This window comes from Martes martes (assembly GCF_963455335.1).
Source record: "Martes martes genome assembly, chromosome: 3".
Taxonomy (NCBI): Eukaryota; Metazoa; Chordata; class Mammalia; order Carnivora; family Mustelidae; genus Martes; species Martes martes.
This window is the reverse complement of record NC_137890.1, coordinates 105,313,223-105,335,259: the sequence shown is the minus strand read 5'-3', so window position 1 is coordinate 105,335,259 and position 22,037 is coordinate 105,313,223. Positions and strand designations below refer to the sequence as shown.

The 22,037-nt window shown below is 33.2% G+C and overlaps 1 protein-coding gene across 1 annotated transcript in view; it reads right to left on the bottom strand.

Annotated features, from left to right (window-relative positions):
- SPOPL (speckle type BTB/POZ protein like) overlaps positions 1 to 22,037 on the bottom strand; it is a 63,163-nt gene that overhangs the window by 12,085 nt on the left and 29,041 nt on the right. The window contains exons 2-8 of the mRNA XM_080798272.1: positions 12,595 to 12,731; positions 12,291 to 12,412; positions 11,896 to 12,047; positions 9,880 to 10,007; positions 3,809 to 3,986; positions 3,672 to 3,727; positions 2,148 to 2,270 (exon numbers count right to left, since the gene is read on the bottom strand). Of these exons, the coding sequence (XP_080654398.1) occupies positions 2,148 to 2,270; positions 3,672 to 3,727; positions 3,809 to 3,986; positions 9,880 to 10,007; positions 11,896 to 12,047; positions 12,291 to 12,412; positions 12,595 to 12,672 (837 nt within the window). The 5' untranslated portion in view covers positions 12,673 to 12,731. The remainder of the gene's footprint in view (positions 1 to 2,147; positions 2,271 to 3,671; positions 3,728 to 3,808; positions 3,987 to 9,879; positions 10,008 to 11,895; positions 12,048 to 12,290; positions 12,413 to 12,594; positions 12,732 to 22,037) is intronic.

Here is a 22,037-nt window from a genome sequence, read left to right as displayed (position 1 = left end):
GAGAACACAGGCAGTAACCTCTTTGACATTGGCTGTAGCAACTTCCTTCTGCATATGTCTCCTAACACAAGGGAAACAAAAGCAAAAGTAAAGTATTCGGTCTTCATCAAAATAAAAAGCTTCTGAAAGCAAATGAAACAATCCACAGAACTAAAAGGCAACCTACAGAATGGGAGAAGATATCTGCAAATGATGATATATCCAGGAAGAGGTTAATATCCAAAATATATGAAGAGCTTATAAATTTAAGAACTTATAAATTTAAAAATGCACAGAAGACAGACATTTTTCTAAAGACAACCAGATGGCCAACAGACCAATTAAAAGATGCTCAACATCACTCATCATCAGGGAAATTCAAATCAAAACTGAAATGAGGTATCACCTCACATTTGTCAGAATGGCTAAAATCAACAACATAATAAACAAGAGGTGTTGGTGAGGATGTGGAGAAACGGGAACTCTCTTGTACTGTTGGTGGGAATACCAACTGGTAGAACCACTTTGGAAAACAGTATCGAAGTTCCTCAAAAAGTTAAAAATAGAAAATACAAAAATACTGACTCAAAGGAATACATGCACCCTGATGTTTATGGCAGCATTATCTAGAATAGTCAATTTAAGAAAATAGCCCAAGTGTCCATCAACAGATGAATGGGTAATAAAGTTGTGATATATATAGAATGGAATATTACTCAGCCAAAAAAAAAAATCCTGCCATTTGCAGTGACATGAATGGGGCCAGAGAGTACAATGCTAAGTGAAAAAAACAAATACCGTATGATTTCACTTATATGTGGAATTTAAGAAACAAAACAAATGAGCAAAGAGAGAAAAAAAAAACAACAGAGAGAGGCAAATCAAGAAACAATCTTAACTATAGAGAATAAACTGGCTACCAGAAGGGAAGTGGATGGGGGGATGGGTTAAATAGGTGATGGGAATAAAGGAGGGCACTTGTGTCGAGCACCAGGTGATATATGGAATTTCTGAATCATCATATTGTACACCTGAAACTACTATTACACTGTATGCTAACTAACAGGAATTTAAATAACAACTTAGGGGAATAAAAGAAATAACAGATTCTATATATACTTGGCCTAGTAATGGCCCCACTGGTAATATTTTATATAACAAGTACAGTATTGGGGTGCCTGGGTGGCTCAGTTGGTTAAACGTCTGCCTTCAGCTTGGATCATGATCCCAGGGTCCAGGGATTGAGCCCCAAGTTGGGCTCCCTGCTCAGCGAGGAGCCTGCTTCTCCCTCTCTCTTTGCCATTCCCCCAGTTTGTGCTGTCAGATAAATAAATAAAATCTTAAAAAGAAAAAAAAAGGACAGTAGCACATACTCTCTCTTTCCCTCTTTTGTATATGTGTATATATGTACGTATATATACATGCACATATTCACACACATTGGCGTATGCATAAACTTACATATTCTATACACAGATATAAGTGGCATGAACATCAACACTTTTCAGAAAAACCTCCCAATGTCCTTCAGGATTGAGAACTACTGGATTTGAGATTTTCTGGTATTTTTGCATTGATTCTCAAACTTTAAGAAATCACCATTACAGGGGCACCTGGGTGGCTCAATTGTTTGGGCATCTGACTTCGGCTCGGGTCATGATCTTGGGGTCCTGGGATCAAGTCTCATGTTGGGCTCCTGCTCAGAGTCTGCCTCTCCCCCTCTCTCTGTCCCTTCCCCACCCCACTCATGGGCACATTCTCTCTTTCTAATAAATACATAAATTTTATTAAAAAAAAATCACCATTATAAAAGAACATTACAACATAACATTTTTTTTCTCTTTCTGTGCTATCGTTAAAAAATAAATGTCTGAATACAGGGAATTAAGTTAGAAAAAAAATCCAATATTTTCTTCTTTTTTATCTTATTATTTTATTTATATATTCTAACTAGTTCAAGATTTTTTATGCCTTATTGATTTAAAAAAATCTAATTTCCATATTACCTTCAGTGTCTGCTATTTCATAATATGCTCAAGAGCCATCTATAAATAGTATAAATTAATTCTTCAATATTTTAAGTTCTTTGGAGTTTTTCTTTGATGATAGCTTTCTAGATACAACAAGCTTGAGGAGATTTTTCAGCTTTTTAAGACCTAATTACTTACTTTGTCTGCAGCTGCCAACAAGTTGTCAGCCATTTTGTCAAGGTTTGGTGCTTTCCCTGTGTAAATGAATCTCATCATTTCTTTAAAAACCTCAGGGTCTACATCATTTATTTCCACTCGATTCTGATATTGAAAACAACATAAAAAAGTTATACTCAAAGAACATACACACGCACAAATGAACCAAAGCAAAACTTTGATAATACTTTAACTAAATCTGCACCCAAGTGCTCTATTTTAAACTCTACTTTATAAAATGGAGATAAGTAAATCTTCAGTAAGCTAAGCAGGCAAAGTGAAGCAAGCAGGTCTAACAGAAGTATACCCAGACAAGTACTACCATGTAGGTACATAAAACCTCAATTTCTCAATTAAAAAAGAGTAAAACAAAAACAAACAAAAGCCTTTAGGCCAAACAAAATATGTGTGTTCAGTTTTTAACCTTTCTCTTAGAAGAAGACAGCTATTATTTTTTTCTTTGTTGAATTCCAAGGTCATAGCACAATGCCTATGACCCCAAAACCAATGGTGTTATTCCTAGCACTAAGCAAAAGCAGGGTCAGGTATTTCATATAATTCCAGAGCCACTACCTTGGAACTCTCCCTTTTGCAAAAATGACATGTCATACTATCTATGAGCACATCACCTCTTTGCTCAAAACATACTCAAATCCAATGAGCAGTAATACCTTTTTTTTTTTTTTTTTTGGAGCAGTAATCCCTTTTTTATTCCTACATCTTTGTATCTGGTTTCTCTCAAGGGATCAGTGAAGCTAAACATCCAACACTAAACCATACCAGACTTTTCTGACCCTTTGCTGACAATAATATTTGACATTATTCATGTTTCCTTGTGTGAAAGTCATCAGAAAGCTAATCATAGTATCTGGCAGAACAACAATCCAGGGAAAGAAAGCAGCTATTTGCTGCAGCCTTTAGTTCTACAGAAAGAATGAAGGAGAGCCATATAAATAAATTTTGGAGTTATCTAGTTAGACCATGAAGGCTGCTATGTAATGTAACCAGCAAAGAATCAATTTCTGATCTTTAATCTGACTACATTTTAAGACAACAGTGAAGGACAAACATTTAGGAAAAGCAAAGAGATACTGGTTACAGTAAATATACAGTAACACTGATGTGATTTATGTCATTTTTAAAAAAATCTAATAAATATTTTAGTGGTAAAAAGAATGCAGAATTCTAAAATCAACGGATAGTTTAGAAAAGAAGAATAAACATCTTAACCAGAGAATTCTCCAATAGCTATGGACCAGAACCACTCTTTTGGATAAGAACTACCCACTTATTTTGCCACCAGATGAACATCAAAATAGCTATTATTTGGAATATTCACCCACATTAGGCTCCATCTATTGTTCTACTACAGAACAATTTTTTCACCATCCCTCCATTTCTAAAATCATAATGTAACAATGAGAACATGAACCGTTACTTTCAAAACATACATTTCACTATTCTACATTAGCACAAATTAAATATTAGCCTTTAAACCATGTTTACCTTTTTGCTTTCTTCCATTTCATGTTCAAACATTGCATTAAAAACTGGGGATCGAGCTGTAACAAGATTAAGCATCATTATTTAATGCACAGATTTATGGAAAAAAATATACAATATTGCCCAAAAGTTGAAAGTACCTGCAAGTACAGATTTATGAGCTTTAAATTCTTGTCCTCTCACAAAAAAACTGCAATCTGTAAATCTTGTGTTTTCCCAGAGATTACCTAAATCTTCTGCTAGTCGACATTCAGGCACCTTCAAAGTATTTGTATTAGTATGTCCTGATATATTTACTGAATCTTGGACCACACTCACCTAATAAAAAAGGGACAGCAAGAAAAACACTTTTATAAATTAGTATCAGTAATTAAGTCTGTACTTAGATTTCTTATCATTAAAATCATCTGGATAATTCAAAGTACTCCTGATCATAAATGTTAATACTGTGAACTAAATTTAAGGATACAATTTAAAGGAGAGACTAGAAAAAGATCAGAAACACTAGATCATTTTCAAGTGACATTTTATGTAAATAGATGACATTGGTTGGTTGGAATGCTTGGTCATTAAATTAATCACAAAAATTATTTCTCAGGAAAATAAAAGTCATATGATGAGGGCGAACTGAACAAGCAGGAGACATTTCTGAGAGATGAAGACGAAATTTCTTTAATTTTTATTTTCTCACTTACACCAAAGACCTATCAACATTTAAAGTTTATTACACATGTAACAAACATGGCATCACACTCAAAAGGATTTTTTAGAGTATTAAAAAAGGTTATACAACTATAGTGTATGACATGCAATTTCTGAAGTATTGTAAGTGTAATTCCTACATGTTTTGACTCTTTGTAAAATTGATTTAAATATCTAGTAATATTGATTTAAATTGTAAAGTACAAGAATTCTAACAAAAGCAATTGTGCTCATTAAAATTCATGGCAATCTTTTAATATAATCAACAGTAAGAATAATACAAATACAATTTAGTTCAATCTGTAGACCTTCTGTTTATCTATGAAGTAATAAATGAAAGTTAGTATGATTAAAACACTGCTTTTATAAAGATTTCAATGTAATTGGATTAAATTTTCTCTCATTAAAGATGACTGTATACCGAAAAATCTTAAAAGACCATTGATTCTTGTGCATGACTTTTTAGAAAAAGTATGTTACTCATATTAGAAATTTCATATTACATTTAATAAGTGGAAGAAAATACCAGTCAATTAGTAAAGCAAATATTTCAGAGTAAATGAACCATTAGTGCATTAGTGCTACGTTTAGTCATCTACTGTTTTAAGCTTCTAAGTTTTGTGGTCTTTTGTTAGCTAACACAGAACGTGTAATAATGGCCCAGTATAAAATGTCTGAAGAATATTAAATCTCAGGAAGTTCTCCTTCATCCTGATGTATATAAACATGTATCACATGGGAATAAATGGATACTTCTAGTGAAAAATTTTATTTTTCTGAGGTTATTTTTATTAGCCATTTTGTTTTTACAACTTGTATTATTAACTATTTGGAATCCTGTATATCATAGAAATCATCTTATCTAATCACCCTGTTTTATAGAAAGACTTCAAAGGAAGACCAAAGAAGGTAACTAATGTGTCAATCACACTAGCAATCAGTATCAAAGGAAGACTAGAGACTATAATTCTCAAGATACTTTTTTTTTTAGACCATTCTTTGTACTATACAAATACTTCCTTGGATATCTTTTAAAATCAGTAGTACTACTTTAATGCAACTATGGTTCAAAAAAGATTTATTGCAAAAACACTGTGAGATGATTTTCTACATATAGGAGCCAAGACACTGTGTATGTACATACATACATAAATACATGAAATCCAACAATAAAGGTTCTTTATTCTGTTAATTGTTTAAATTTCTAAATTGTTTCTAACATGACTACAAAAAAGAAAAAAAGAACTTCACTAATTCTACCCAATTACCCTGTTTTGCCACCCACTATAACTTAATGATACTTAAAAAATGCTGATGTTGATACTCAAGGTTTAGTTAGAAATCACTTTTTTATCACATAAAGAATATTCATTTCTTCCTATCAAGCAGTGCTCTTAAAAATTTCTAGACAGGGGACGCCTGGGTGGCTCAGTTGGTTAAGCAGCTGCCTTCGGCTCAGGTCATGATCCCAGCGTCCTGGGATCGAGTCCCGCATCGGGCTCCTTGCTCGGCAGGGAGCCTGCTTCTCCCTCTGACTCTGCCTGCCACTCTGTCTCCCTGTGCTCTCTCGCTCTTTCTCTCTCTGACAAATAAATAAATAAAATCTTTAAAAAAAAAAAAAAAAAAAAAAAAAAATTTCTAGACAGTAGAAGTGGACTAGTTCAATTACTTGCATAAAGTATGCAGTCAAGTCATAAAAATGTGACAACATAATTTAGGAAAGGATTTTTTAAATTTTATTTATTGTCTATTATCCTAACTCAAAATAATATATTAAATATAAAAATTTGGCAAAAATCAGGTGACAGAAAAAATAAAATGAAAAAATAAAGCCATTTTTATGAGGCACAGATATTGATGTTTTATTTTTATTTTGTATATGTAATCATAATTCAGAAGTTGTATTATTAACACTCATCTACACAGTATCATCATGGTGACCACAAATTTTAACTAAGACTTAATTAAGATTTCATACTTCAAGGTATATTCAAGGGACTATAATGCAGCAAAAAATTAACAACCTATTAACAGAATTAACAGAACAAAATCTGATTATTTTCTTGATACCTATAATTAAGAAATTGGTAAAATTTAGTTTTCTCTAGCACATATTCAAACACAGGTAATGAACATTCTTACTGAATGGAACCCAGAGTAAAAAATTCAGAAAAAAGTCTGAGATTCTTTCCTATGGTTAAATCGTTGTTCTTTCAAAATAAAAAGGCAAAGATATAATACTCAAAACTGACAAACGCTGCAAAGCAAAACATGAAACACATCTGAAAACTCTTCTTCAAATTTGGTTTTAGCTCAATTGTGAGAATTATGATTTAGACTCAAGATGAACATGTACAAATTCTAATCAACTGTGACTACCCTAGAAATCTGGGTTTCCCATAGTGTGAACTGAAGGACTTATGTTTTCAGTTTTAAAAAATCTCAATTCTCCAAACTAGTTTTAAAAGCTAGGAATTTACAATGGTTCCTCATAGTACAAATTTTGAAACTCTTAATCAACTATCTTACCATCCCTCACAGTGGCTCCACAGTGAGAAACTTTTGATAGCCCAATTTCACATTTTCTAAAATAGCGGATCTTAGACTTTCTGACTGTCCCAGATAGGTATCCTTCTTAAAAATTTGGTTGACAGAAACAAGGCTGTCATTTTGTCATAAAAGGGCTTTTTTTTTTAATTAAAAAAATTTTTTTAAGATTTTATTTATTTATTTGACAGACAGAGAACACAGGTAGGCAGAGAGGCAGGCAGAGAGAGAGAGAGGAAGAGAAGCAGGCTTTCTGCCGAGCGGAGTGCCCGATGAAGGGCTCGATCCCAGGACCCTGGGATCATGACCTGAGCCGAAGGCAGAGGCTTTAACCCACTGAGCCACCCAGGCGCCCCCATAAAAGGGCTTTTTAAAGAATAAAACCTAACTTCCATCCATTATCACAAGTATTTTAAAACAGAAGTTATAATTTAGCAACAAAAAGATAGGATGGGAAAAACGGTGTATCCTTCTAAATGAATTAACTTCAAGAAAAACTCAATACATACATATATTCTATCTGTATATACATAATCTTCTGCAATCATGGAATACTATGGGTCTATAGACTATGAGGTTTAAAATCTATTGGACTGGGTGCCTGGGTGGCTCAGTGGGTTAAGCCTCTGCCTTCGGCTCAGGTCATGATCTCGGGATCCTGGATCAAGCCCCGCATCAGGCTCTCTGCTCAGCAGGGAGCCTGCTTCCCCCTCTCTCTCTGCTTACTTCTGATCTCTCTCTCTGTCAAATAAATAAAATAAAATCTTTAAAAAAAAATCTATTGGATTTAAAATGATGGACTAATCTAAACAGTTTTCTATTTTTCAAACGTTATTCCTCAAGTCCTGTCTTCTGCATCATTTTGGGAGGGAGAGAAGGGGCAAAGATCTTTACACTGCTAGAAATATCTACCTCTGGCTACTTGATTCATGATATGGAAGTTGCAAGATGAAGTTAGGTCTTGCAGAAAAAGGGTAGCACCAAACTGCCTTACCTGTCTACAGCACCACTTGCAGGGGAGGGGGAGGAGGCAGTTCTTTAGGTAGGGCAGTGCAACGTTTCCTCCTCTTCTGCAAGCAGTGCTGGAGGTGCTGTAGAAGGAAGGGCATCAATGAGAGGTATGGAAGAAATGGTGGAGGGCATGAGGAATGTTTGTTCAAATTACTTTTTGCCCACCGATGTTAAATACAGTGCCCAGTGTATAAGTCTCTACATCAGTAAAAAGGTACATATTACAACTATCCAAAACTGAATCTGACCAATGCCAACTTACAAGTCATGGTGGGTTATATTTTTAGGAGTTCACTAGTAGGTAGATAAAAAACATACTTCAAAAGTATATATTGAAAAAAGATCTTAATTTCAGCCTTCATTCTGAATTTCTTGGTTGACTAGGTTCCAATATAATATGCTTAGGAAAATATCTGTTAACACTATTTGAATTCTAACAATAATAAAAAAAAAGAAATTATTTTCTTAAAAGAGTTTATTTACATAAAGACTTTTAACTGCAATAAATTTTTGAAACTGGATTACATAACTTTTTAAGGTCCTTTAAATTAAAAGATTATATGACTTAAAAAATTTAACATGTTGGAATTTAAGATAACTGCTAAAATTCTGGAAGAGTCTACATTAAGGATGCTAAAATTTTAAAATAATATAACCTGTATTTATTTAAAATATTACTCTGAATATATGTCTATTGGCAACAAATGCTTTAGTATTTGTTTTACAAATTATTTAATGATAAACTCTGCTGAAGACACTAGTGGTATGCGCTTTACCAACCAAATAATTATATTCATAACAAATTCATCCTACAGTTCATTTAACTTGTCTAAGTGAAAATAAGATGCACTGTATTTGCATTATGTAGTCTCTAGAGCCACATTTCAATTATTCTTCTGACACAGCATAAAATCATACAGTTAGTTTATAATGTTGCCAAGAAATTCTACATATTCCTACAACGAGATTAAGGCTAATTTTGTAGCAGTTAAAGTAAGTTACCATACTTCCAAGGCATTCATTAGTCTGAAATATATTTAACATTGAGTTTACTTGATCATAACTTTTCAATCAGTTTTGCTATGAAAATTATCAACTACCTTAAACATTTTGATAAAACTATGTATATTCTCTATAAAAATGTATTGGTAACATAACATAATCCTTGAATTCACTCCAAAGAGGAATCTCAATAATTTGTATGAGTAAAACCATGTAATGGTAACAATGGCAAAAGCAAATTCCAGCCTCAAATTAAGACAAATCATAGGTGTCAATTATTACAGGGGCTATGCTGGTAACTGTTAAAATATGACATTTTATACAAATAAATATACCTCGCAAGTTTGTGAACAGACACGGGCAAATTTTAAAAATTTGGGACGCTATTTCTTATAATGCTAACATCTATTTAATTAAATGAACTCAACTGTCTGAATAAACAAAAAGCTTCCCAATCTTTTCAGGCACTTTCATTATGTATGTATGTATCTATTTCAGTATGTATTCAAATTGATATACTACTAATCATGTTTATAATACTAATCATGTTTAATATGATCGACCTGAAAATGACAAAAAAATGATGAACATGTTAGAATTATTCAGAATGAAGAACATACTTACACATTTTCATAAAAAGATATACACATCCATAGTCTTCCTAGGAGGAAGAAGTATTTAGTATGTGGTAGTATAACTACCTTATATAATTTATAGCTATACACATGGTAGTTTTTTCAGGATGAGCTACTTACTACACTGATTTCTGAAACAATCTAGTCTTACTGGTAAAACACTTACAAATGAAACCTTATCAATTATACCAATTACTTAATTTTAAAAATATACCCTTAAATTTAAAAAAGTATACCCAATATTGTTCTACTTTGTATTTTTGTTTATCATGAGATATAACTTTGGAGTTCCTTGAAATAAAAAATATACCCACCTCACAAAATAATGTAAGCTTGTCGTCTGGTAAAAGACCATTAGCTTCATCAAGCAAAAAATCCCTTCGAATGAATTTTTTAAAACCCCAGTCTTTCCCTTGTACAAATCGATATGCTCTTTGGCTTTCTGGTGGAAAACAGAATAGAAGTTTAAATAAAAAAAATCATCTAATTGATAACACAGTTAAATGAATGCACAAAAATAAAACTTGGCCAATATATCCATTGTAAGAATTATAGATGTATGTGTTCATAAATGAAATGTCTTAAGAGTTATATCACATAGGACAAGATTGTTTCACAGCAGTATTCAAATCAATCAGCTCACAATCAGATTTCTGCATCTCTAAGTGGAAGAAAAGCCATATGAAAACTCTTGGAGAAGGAATATATCTCTCTAACAGTACGGGCCCTTGAATAATGAAGGAGGAACAAAATACACTGGCATAGCCATATTCCTCCTCATCAAAACCTGATTATAGACACATACCCCTCATTTCTTGCTTCTTCCTCTAAAAATGGATGCTCTGTATCACCAGGGCATCCTTTAACGTTCCTGGGGCATCTATCCCACTAATTTAAGTTTTACTCAACTAGAGAAAGATCCATCAACTGGTAAAACAAAACAAAGTCTCTTATCACTCTTAGATCTATCCCCTCATCCCTAAAAACAACTTTCATGAAGTCTAAAAGATGATTTTAGTACAACTTGTAAAAGACAACCAATAATGTCTGAGGTGGATGTTTCAAATGCCTAGCATATTACAGAATTGTGTATTATAAAATAAACAAGATCCTTAGTAGAAAGTATTTACAATCTGTTACACAAAGTATTAAATAGAGGTGAAAAACAAGTAATAAATCTAATAGAAAGACTCCACATTATGGTCTGAATGTTTGTATCCCCTCAAAATCCTTATGTTGTGATCACATGCCCCTGAAGGATGGTATTAGGAGGTCAGTGATTGGAATTAGATGAGTTCATGAGGGTAGAGACGTCATGAATGTGATTAGTGCTCTTAAGAAGACTCCACAAAGCTCCCTAGCTCCATCAGCCATATAAAGACAGTGAGAATTCAGCAGTCTACAACCCAGAAGATGCTCTTCACCAGAACTTGACCATGCTTTCACTCTCATCTTGAACTTTCAGCCTTCAGATCTGTGAGAAGCCAATGTCTGTTGTTTATTATGGTATTTTGTTATAGCAGCCTAAACCAAGACACTCCACGACCATAAATGTCAGACATGAGGAAAATATATATAAAACTATGCATTACTTTGGCAATAAAAGATATTATTTAAAATTTTATCTGGAGGAAGGTTTTCTTATTTTTTATTTTTTGGTAATGATATTACTTGATTCTATGATTCACTTCTAGAAATCACATAAAATTAAAAAAAAATTTAATGTGGCAGTTCATGATATATTTTCCTACTATGCACACTGTACATTTCCTACAATGCTCTTCTATTATGAAGCTCCAGGCCATAGTTTCAGCTGACTATATACATGAAGCTTTGAAATGAACTTAATAGGCCCTGAGACTAAGAAAAACTGATTTCCTTTTGGTCAGTGTTCAGTCCATCACTCAAAAAAAATTCTAGTGACAGAATACCAGGACATTCAATCTCCTTTCACACTGTTCCTCAGGTTTTATTATCTGGAAAAACAGCAAGGGAGAACTATTTCCTGAACACCAATTATATTTGCCAGGAATTGAAGCAGGCACCATGCCCTAAAAGCAACTATTTTTCTAAGTGACAAGTAAATATTGTTTTAGGATATGAAAAGTAGAATTTTAATATTATTTTTAACAAATTTTACATGTCTTATGAAGTCTAAGATTCATTAAAATAACCATAACTCCAGACAAGCATTTAAAATTAAACAATGGCTACATGGCATGTTTGAGGTTAAGCAGATTTCAGTGGGGAAAAAAAAATATATCCTTTTCTAGGCAAAAGTACATAAGTTAACACATAGTTACTCAGAGACTTTACTCCAAACCACTTACCCATTGCTTTTGTTTCTTCCCTTTTGGCGTTTAGAAGGGAAAATTTGAATTTTGCTCGAACTTCACTTTTTGGGCAGCTGACTAAAAGCAAATATAAGGACAAGTAGTCTTTACTTTCATCATCTAATCCCTTTGGATTTACCCTCAGGCACCTAAAATAAAACAACAAGCTCACATGGAGGAATATAAAACTTAAAACATTCAAAAGAGAGGCAATACTGAAATTAGTTGTTAAATATCACAAATAGCACTCCTATTAAATATCTCCAGTTCTTTATAATTCTCTATACTATTAGGGACTTACTATAAATCTAATATAACCCATTAAGAAACAGTAACAAAACCATAAGGTAGCTGATAATATAAAAAACAAAAATTCAAAACAAAAATCTTACCATTTCATTTTGTCACTGGGGCTAGATGAGAATGTTGAACTTTTTAACACTTCACCCATTTCCTCTCGACAAAAACTGAAGTTATTAATGGTCCACATGTAGGAAAATTTTACTACTTTAACCTAAGAGATTCAGAAAACCACTTTTACAATGATGACTTTTTTGCTTTTAACTTGTCACGTTAAAATCCTGTGACCTACTTTTTTAACACTTGGAGTAACTCTAACAAAATGCTTTACAATATTTTCAAAATACTATAAAATTTTTAAGTGATATAAAGTAAGGCATTTTTAACAGCATGTACCTGTGTATAACACCAGCTTTCTGCTATAGGACCAGTAGACATATCTCCAGGGAGAGGTGGGCTGGGTTCCCGAGACATTGCCACTTTACTGCAGTCTTCCAAGATTTATGCAATATCCCACACAGATGAATACTTCACTACAAAGAAAAGAAGTTCCATTTACTGATCAAAAGATCTGACTGAATCAAAAGGGAATATTTAAACAGTCATAAGACAATTAGTTTCCCAAATTTGATTATGAGGGAACATGCAAGGATTTCGTTATTTCAATTATTAAAAAAAAAATCAAAACATTTTGTAACATGTAACCTTAAAATCTAAACAAACTTAATGCTTACAGATATTTTTTATAAATGTATATTTACCAAAATACCACAAAGCAAAAAATAACATAGTTTAATAGTAAGAGTATAAACATAAAATCACAAAATAACACGGATGCTTACTGATAACATTATGATTGAGCCTTGAACAAGGTAGGGGTGCTCCTACCTGGCAGTCAAAAATGCACATAATCACTTTTGCCTCCCCAGAAACTTAACTACTAATAGCCTACTGTTGACCAGAAGTCTTATTGATAACATAACAGTTGAGTAACACATATTTTACATATGTTATATACTGCATCTTTACAATAAAGCTAGAGAAAAAAGTTATTAAGAAAATCATAAAGAAAATGCATTTGCTGTACAATATTTATTAAAAAAAATCTTTATATAAGTTGACCTGCACGGTTCAAACCCATGTTATTCAAGTGTCAATTTGATTCACCTTTATCTTCTGATATATCGAAAGGATTGCGAAGTTAGAGCAGTCCTGAAAACTACAAATATTAGTCACTCATCTGTCTAAGTTTTGGTCAAAACACAGGAGTAGAAACTAACAAGCAATATTTTATGTGAAGAATAACATAGGTTTCCACAGAAGTCTACCTCTATCTCGGATAAACAGGTTTCTGTTGAAGATTTTGTCCCTATCAGAGTGTCCCCTACCGGATAATATGTACTTATCATAAAATTTCCTCCTAGTTAGCTGCTGTCTTACTACATTCATTTAGACACATAATTAATTCAGCATAATCTTGCCAGGATATTAGTGACTAAAGGATGATTCTTTGCAATGTGTAAAGTCTATAAAAGAAAAGCGAAACTCAAGAGGATATAAGTGTAGTTTGTAGGTGTGTGGGTGGGGGTGTTTGAAGATTACATTCAAACATAGGCACATCATCCAAAATTCGTAAGAAAATATTTGCTCTGTGTCTACAATGAAACCGTAGTATGAAACAAGAAAACATAGATGGAAGAAAGCTATCGGAAAGATGCACAGAAACAAAAGGACCTATAAAAGATAAAAAAAATTTAGAAGTACAAATGAAGAAGCACATTAAAAATCTGCACCAGAAATAATAAAAATACAAAACTATCACTGAGATATATTTCTGTGAAATTCAAAATGAGAAAGAAAATGTTACAAGTATTCATGTGTTCCTTTAAAGGAACAAAAATCAAGATGGTCCTATTTTTCCCCTCATTGTGAAACGCCTGAGGGTAACAGGATAATTACTATAGAGTTCTAAGGGAAAAAGAGCTGTAGCACAAGGATTCTACACTCTATCATGTTTTTATACATGTTTAAAGCAGCAGAAATTCATTTCCAGATGTGTAAAAATATGTAAACCACCGCCAGAGCTATTTGGTAAAGGGATTAATTTATGCAAATTATTTTCCAGCCAAAGTCAGATGAATCAAAAGCAAGAACAAAGACAAAAACTTCCACCATGATGTTAAGTTTTCATTTTTATACCTCTGAACATGTAAAACAAATCTGTTTTAAAACTTTACAGACATCAAAAAAAAAAGTTCTTAGAGCACTGTGACAAAATAAGTCAAATGAATAAAATATTAAGTAAAATTATGAAATAAGTTATTCTTAAGGCACAAAATCAGTAGAAATCTATAAAGAAAGGGGTGCTATTCATCTGATCCTTAGATCAAGAAATAGCTACTTCAAATCAAAAGCCAGGTTTGTGGGGAAAAAACCCACTAACTTAAATAATTTAAGGTTTAGTTTAAAGGAAAAAAACCTGACAAATTAATTATAATTCACTGAACCACTGAAAACTAATTCATTCAAAAACAGAAAACATGGAAAAAAATAAACTAAATAAATTACTAAGTAAGACAATAAACTACAGTAAATGAAACTAAAATAAAAGAGAGAAAGAAGGAAAGTAATTTTTATGCAATAGCTGAAAATTCTTCAACTAGATATGGGGGAAATCTGTTATGTCTTATGCTCTGAGAGTTGATATTTGAGTTGAGAACTAAAAGGTAAGAAAAACAGCAAAGACAAGTCGAGGAAAAGGTGTGTGTAAGAGGAGAAAGAGCAGCCATTGTCAATGCCCTACGGCAAGAAAGAATCTGAGAAAATTTAAGGAAAAGAAGGGAGTCATGTCACTGATGGATTTTTTAGCAGATTAACAATGTAATTTAGATAGTAGTAAGATCAGAATTACAACTTTTCAGGAAATAAACTGAATAAAAGCAAGAAAACAAACTGGAGAGGTATTAAGAACTGTATGGCAAGAGACAATGACAACAGACTAATACAGCATAACAGTGGAGGTGAGGAATGTGGTCCTATCAATTGAATTAAGTATTAAAAATAAAAAGAATTTTTAAAAAATTAAAAACACAAAAATCAACACAATTTGTGATGGAATAAAACTAAAGGGAGGAGAAATCAAAGATAGGTTCTAGCTTGGGACTGGTGGAACCGGGAGGATGGCAGTGCCATATACTCAGATGGGAAAGACTAAGACAAAAGAGTAATTTTGGGATGGATGGGGGATGCAACTTCATTAAAGTGATATGTGCAATGATGAAAATATTTCAAATGAAACAACTTTAAAATTAACCCTTTAAGAGTAGACTGTTTGTGTCATTTCTCCTTTAAAGTATGACAACTAAACTAATACACTCACACAAATGTACTTATATTTGTGTAAGTTCCTCACATATAAGAGTTCCTGTCATGTGATTTATCTGAAGCACAGCAAAATGTGAGAATCACCAAAATATCCAGCAAGAAAGTCAGAATAATAACACTGGGAATATTCTATCAGGAGTACTTAAAAATCACAACAGCATTAAAGGAGAGGTTAGAAAAAAAAAAGTGGATGTTCCTTAACAAAACAAGCAAAAATAGGGGTGCCTGGGTGGCTCAGCCGGGTTAAGCATCTGCCTTGGGATCAGGTCATGATCCCAGGGTCCTGGGATAGAGCTCTGAGTCCCTCTCCCTCCACTGTTCCCCCTGCTTGTGTGCTCTCTGTCAAATAAAATCTTAAAAAAAAAAAAAAAAAAAGCCAAAATAGCGATGAATGATGGCAAACAGCATACCTCAAAAGAAAAGTGAATATGTAATTTAAGAGCATTGCCCATTGTTACTTTAACAAGAATTTCTCATTTATGCATAAAAATTAGATACTGGTCTTAAATACCTCCAAGTTGTCACCTTCAACTGCTTTTATAAAACACATATGGTTATTTACTTTTATCTGAAAGCAGAACAATTAGACAAGCACTCACAACAGTAAGTTAAGATCACTAACAGTCACTTTAAAGATATTAGTTCTCCCTACATATTTAACAGCTCTATTAAGGTATAATTTACATATCACAAAATTCACTCATTATAGGTGAATGATTTTTAGTGAATTTATACAGTTGTGCACTCATCAATACAATACAGTATTATAATTCTCCTATGATCCCCAAAGGTCCTTTGTACCCCCACATTTAGGCAACCACTAATCTGCTTTCCGTAGTTATACCTTACCTAGATGTTCCATTTAAATACAACTGTATCATATATAGTTTTAAGTCTGGCTTCTACTCTTTTTCCTGAATGTGTGTTATAGTTTCCTGTTTCTTTGCATGTCTCATAATTTTTGGCTGAAAGCTGGACAATGATTAATATATTGTAGTAACTCTGAATTCTGATTTGTTTTTCTATGGATTGTTGTCTTCTTTTTAGTAACTTGCCTGGAATTAACACTAGTATCTGTTGCCACCATACTGTGTGGCTGCTGATGTCCCTCCTGGCTTTTTATTACTTTTTTTTTTTGGTCTAGTTACTTAGCAAAACTGCAGACTGTTCCCCTTCCTTCTACTGAGTCTGCTACTTTTAGTTGACTGAACTACAGGTTCCCCATCCTCTGGCCCCAAATCAAATCCACCTGATCTGGCAGCAAAACTGCTGTCTTCCTGGCTAGGCCCAAACTGATAAAACTACCACTGTTGTTTACTGGGCTGGGAGTGGAAATATGAGCAGAAATATGAATTGGATATTTCTCTTAACTAAATTCAATTAATAAACGTACTAAAAAGAGTAATGATTATCAGAGTTACCTGTTAGAAATATGTGAAAGGGCCCTATCCTAGTTAATACTTTGCCAGCTGCTCTAAAGCAAGCTAATAAACCATCATGAACAATTTCAAAAACACAAAACAGGAAAAATATTTGCACTGCGTTACATCACGAGGGGTTAATTTCCCCAGTATGTAAGAAATTCCTGAAAATTAGAAAAAGAATACAAATAATTCACAGAAAAAGAACTTTACTCATTATTGGAGAAATACAACTTAAAAGAAAATTAAGAATTTACTTTTTAACCTGTCAGACTGGCAACAACAATCCAAAAGACTCAGACATTTCTAGTGGGAATATAAATTATAAAGCTGTTTTAATAATCACCCTTCTCATTTTTTTTATGGTGAAATTCCTGGCAAAAGAGAAGGAAAATAATGCTAATAAAAAAGCTACAAATTTTATTTTAAGTATGAGAACACCTATGGCATTATTTGGTGGCCCTGAGAATAATCTGTATAATTTCTGGCAACTTAGAATGATTTCAAAAAACATTCAGAAAAATAGCTAGATATACAAGCAAGTCATGTGAAAAGAAAAAATTTAACCTCCTTTGTAATCAATGAATACAAAAAGAACATTCAATTTTTTACCTATACTATGGTCAAAGATTATTTTAAATCATTAATCTCTGCACAGCCAACAAAACTGCAGATAGGCAGACATTTAGTCTTTTTTTCTTTTTTAAAGATTTTATTTATGAGAGAGAGAGTACACGTGAGGAGAGCACACAAGCAGGGGGAGGGGCAGAGGGACAGGGAGAAGCAGGGCTTGATCCCAGGACCCCAGGATCATGACCTAAGCCAAAGGCAGCAGCTTCAATGACTGAGCCACCCAGGCGCCCCCCGTTAGCCTTTTCTGTAAAACAATTTTACGATTAGTATCTAAAGAAACTCTTTACCAGATTCAGCCTACATTATTTATCCTGAGAAAACTATTACAACTGTGGAAAAACAAAATTAAGTATAAATACAGTATGTTTTTGTGATATACATGTAGAATTATGCAACCATTAAGAGTATTAAATTTTCTTAATGACAGGGAAAGTATTCAAATCTGCAGTGCATGGGTATATACAATTTTAATTAATGTAATATATTTAATGATATATAATTTTATATTTATATACGTACATATGTACATAAGGAGTACGCCTAAAAGGATTTCACTTATATAAATAACATACAGAGTCAATACAAGTATAGATGCACAAAAAAAACCAGACTGGCACAAAGATCACTGAGTTACACTTTGGCACTGCAATATCAACATTGATAAGTTATACACCTAAATATTAATAGAGGCTGTATCTGGGTGGTAAGATTTTCTAATTTTTCTCTACATTAATAAATAAATTTAAGTCATTATTTTTAAAAGTAGAAAATACAGTTATTTGCATGCCATATGAACACACAGAAAACATGTAATGTGTGTGTGTGCATGTATTACTTTCTAAGTAGGAGAGATTGAGAGATGTTCAAAGAAAATGTTAATGTTAATCTTTCTAATATTTAAATTTTCATAAGATACCAACTACCTTAACATTAATAAAATACTTAAGTTTAAAAAACCAGAAGCATAAAGAATAGAGTTCTTTAATGCCTCTACAAGAGCTATTACCTCCTCAAGTGTAACTCACAACATAATTCATATATAAAGCCAACTAAGTAAGAAGCTACAAAGATTTTTGTTTCTTTTCCAACTATTTTTGCAAATGATACAGTTATGGAATGGGAGTATGGAGAATGCTGCTGAGTGCTTACAAGATATTACATACTTGTTTATTCTTCAACAAATCTATGAGATGTGTGGTAATAATCCCATCTTAACCATGAGAAAATCATCAGACAGGTCAGAAAGCTTACTTTAGACTACAGATAACCAGAATATGGTTGAACACAAATTTAACGGGTTTCAAAGTCTATATATACTCTTTCCATGGAATCAGCTGCCCCATCTGATATTACAGAGCTGAAACAGCCCATACCTAACTGGTCCAACTCTCATTTTACAGATGAGGACCAAGAGAGAGACTGGGTACTGAAATAAACTGTCCAAGCTTATACTGTTAGATAAATATTAGAAGAAAGAAAAAGAACTCCCAAAGTCCATTTCAGTGCTGTTTCCAGCATTCTATTTTTTTTTTTCTCTTCCAAAAAAAAGCACAGTAGACTATCAACTATCAACTACATCCAGGACATTCAGGACTTCCTAATCTTGTTCTCACAGAAGAGCTTGCAGAAGAGAGCACAAAACTAAAATAAGATCTAGAGAATAATACAAGATAATCAATCAACACATATTAACAAACAAGTAAAAGTTTCTTCCATATTCTACATAGGCTTTTAAAAATTTTAAGTAGTGTTTCCTAGTTTTACGTACTAAAGGAAAACAAGACTCTTGTTATTGAAATAAACACATGTAATTTTCTACCTTACAAAATGTCTGAGTGCCAAATTAGTGTTCAAATGTATATGTCATAGACATACACATAACTCCATAAATTATAAAGAATTTCAAATATTCAAAAAATGTCAACCATCTTCCTCCCACTATCCTTGTGTGCCCTCCCACCACCAAATCTCCTCTCCCCATGAGAAGTTATCTATATCCTGAATTTGTCATCACAGTGATGAAATTTCTTCACATTCTTATTACCCACTTGTGACTCTCTGAACTATATAGAGAGAAGCTCACAGATAACATAATAAAGTATATGAACATAGATGTCATCAAAAATAGCAAAGTGGTGAACTCCAAAACCCCATCCCTTCACAAAAGCAATGAATAAGCTGGGAAAAACTTTTTGGAACTCTGAAATCAAATGAAAACTTAGAATCAGGAAAATGCCTGATGAAGAATGCAGCTGCTAAAATTTCAGGGAGTACGTTTTAACGTAAGTACCTACCATGGCCCCTACCTCAGTTAAGCAGCAGCCATGAAGACATGAGCCCACATTTCTGGTGCAGGTTGCTGATACCAGAGGGAGCTATCCAGACTTATTCCAAAAGAACTGTGGTTATGTGCTTTCTCTAGGTAACTCCCTGAAGGATCTGCTCAAGAGCCTGCCTTTGTTTCACATGCCTTGGAGCTTCCACAGGGTAGAAGCAGTATTCTGGGTGGCAGCCTTTGTCAAAGCATTTAAAGGAAAATGTATAGCTAGCTGCAGCTGCCTGGAACAAGGGTTAAGAGTTAATAAGCAATACCCAGACAGGAAAGTCTGGGAAGAAAAAAACCAAGAAAGATATGTGGGGGGCAAAGGGCTTTGAAAAGTTCCCACATGGGGCACCTGGGTGACCCAGCCTGTTAAGCATCCTGACTCTTGGTTTTGCCTCAGATTGTGATCTCATGGTTGTGACACTGAGACCCATATTTGACTCCATGCTTAGGGTGGAATCTGTTTGAGATTTTTCTCCTTATCCCTCTGTCCCTCCTGCTCATGCTCTCTCCCGCTTTCTAAAATCAGTCAAAAGAAAGAAAGGAAGAAAGAAACAAGCAAACAAAGAAAAGATCCTGTGTAAACTGAGGAAACTAGAAGGCCACGTGCACATCTGGGAACAAACACATGCTTGCCAAATACGAGAGAACACCGTAAGCTATCAACTCTGGCTGACCTTCGGGTACCATGTAGAAAGTGAAGATGAAGGAAGAGTTCTAAATAGCCTGCCCAAGTAATGTCCTAACAGAGAGTGTTGGCTACAAGGCTAGAAGTGGCTTCCATGTATTTATGGAAGTCAAAAATAAGTTGAAATTGAAAAGATGGAAAAACATACTTCATATAAATAAACAAAACAGACATCAAAATTGTTACAATACATAGAAGAACTTACATATTGATAAAAGGATTAAGATAAAACAACTGTAAACATATATGTACCTAACAATAGGCTCCAAACTATATTAAGCAAAAACCAATAGAATGAGAGAAATACACAATTCTGCAAAAATAGTTGGACATATCAATAACTGGCTTCCAATAATGCATAGAACCATCAGGAAGAACATCAACACAAAAACAGAGAACTTGAACAGCATTATAAAACAACTGAACCGGGGCGCCTGGGTGGCTCAGTGGGTTAAAACAACTGAACCATATGTGCCATGGTGCATGCTATGAAGTGTGTAAGCCTGACAATTCACAGACCTCTACCCCTGGAGCTAATAATACATTATATGTTAATTTAAAAAAAAAAGTGAAATCAAAAACAAAAACAAACAAACAAAAACCTAACAGACATCTACCTATCAACAGCAGAATATATATTCTTTTTGAGTGCAAATGAACAGACTCCATTTATACCATACGCTAGGACATAAAATAAGTGTCTAATAAATTTTAAAAGACTAAAATCATACAAAGTATCTTTTCTAATTGCAATGGAACGAAATTGGAAATCAGTAAGAGGAAAACTGAAAAATTCACAAATATTTGGCAATTAAAGAACACATTTCTTAACAAACAGGCAAAAAAGAAATAGCACAAGAAACATTAGAAAAGAGTATTTTCTTTCAGACAAAAGAAAATGAGAATACAACATACCAAGATTTATAGGATACAATGAAGGATGCATTCAGACGGCAATGTATAGCTTTAAACACCTATAATAAAAAAAAGAAAAATCTGAAATCAATAATCTAATTTTACACCTTGAAAAGATAGAAATAGAAGAAAACACTAAGCTGAAAGCTTACAGAATGGAGGAAATATCAAAAATTAGAGGGAAGAAAAATGAAATAGAGAATAGAAAAACAACAAAAGGAGTAAAACAAAAGTTGGTTCTTTGAAAAAAATCGACAAAACTGACAAACCTTTAGCTAGACCTGACCAAGAGAAAAAAGAGGACTCAAATGACTAAAATCAGAAACAAAAGTGAGGACATTATTACCAACCTGACAGAAATGAAATGCATAAGAGAATAATATTAATTACTTGTACACCAACAGATTAGATAACCTAGAGGAAATGGACACATTCCTAAAAAAAAAAAAAATACAAATGAAGACTGACTCAAAAA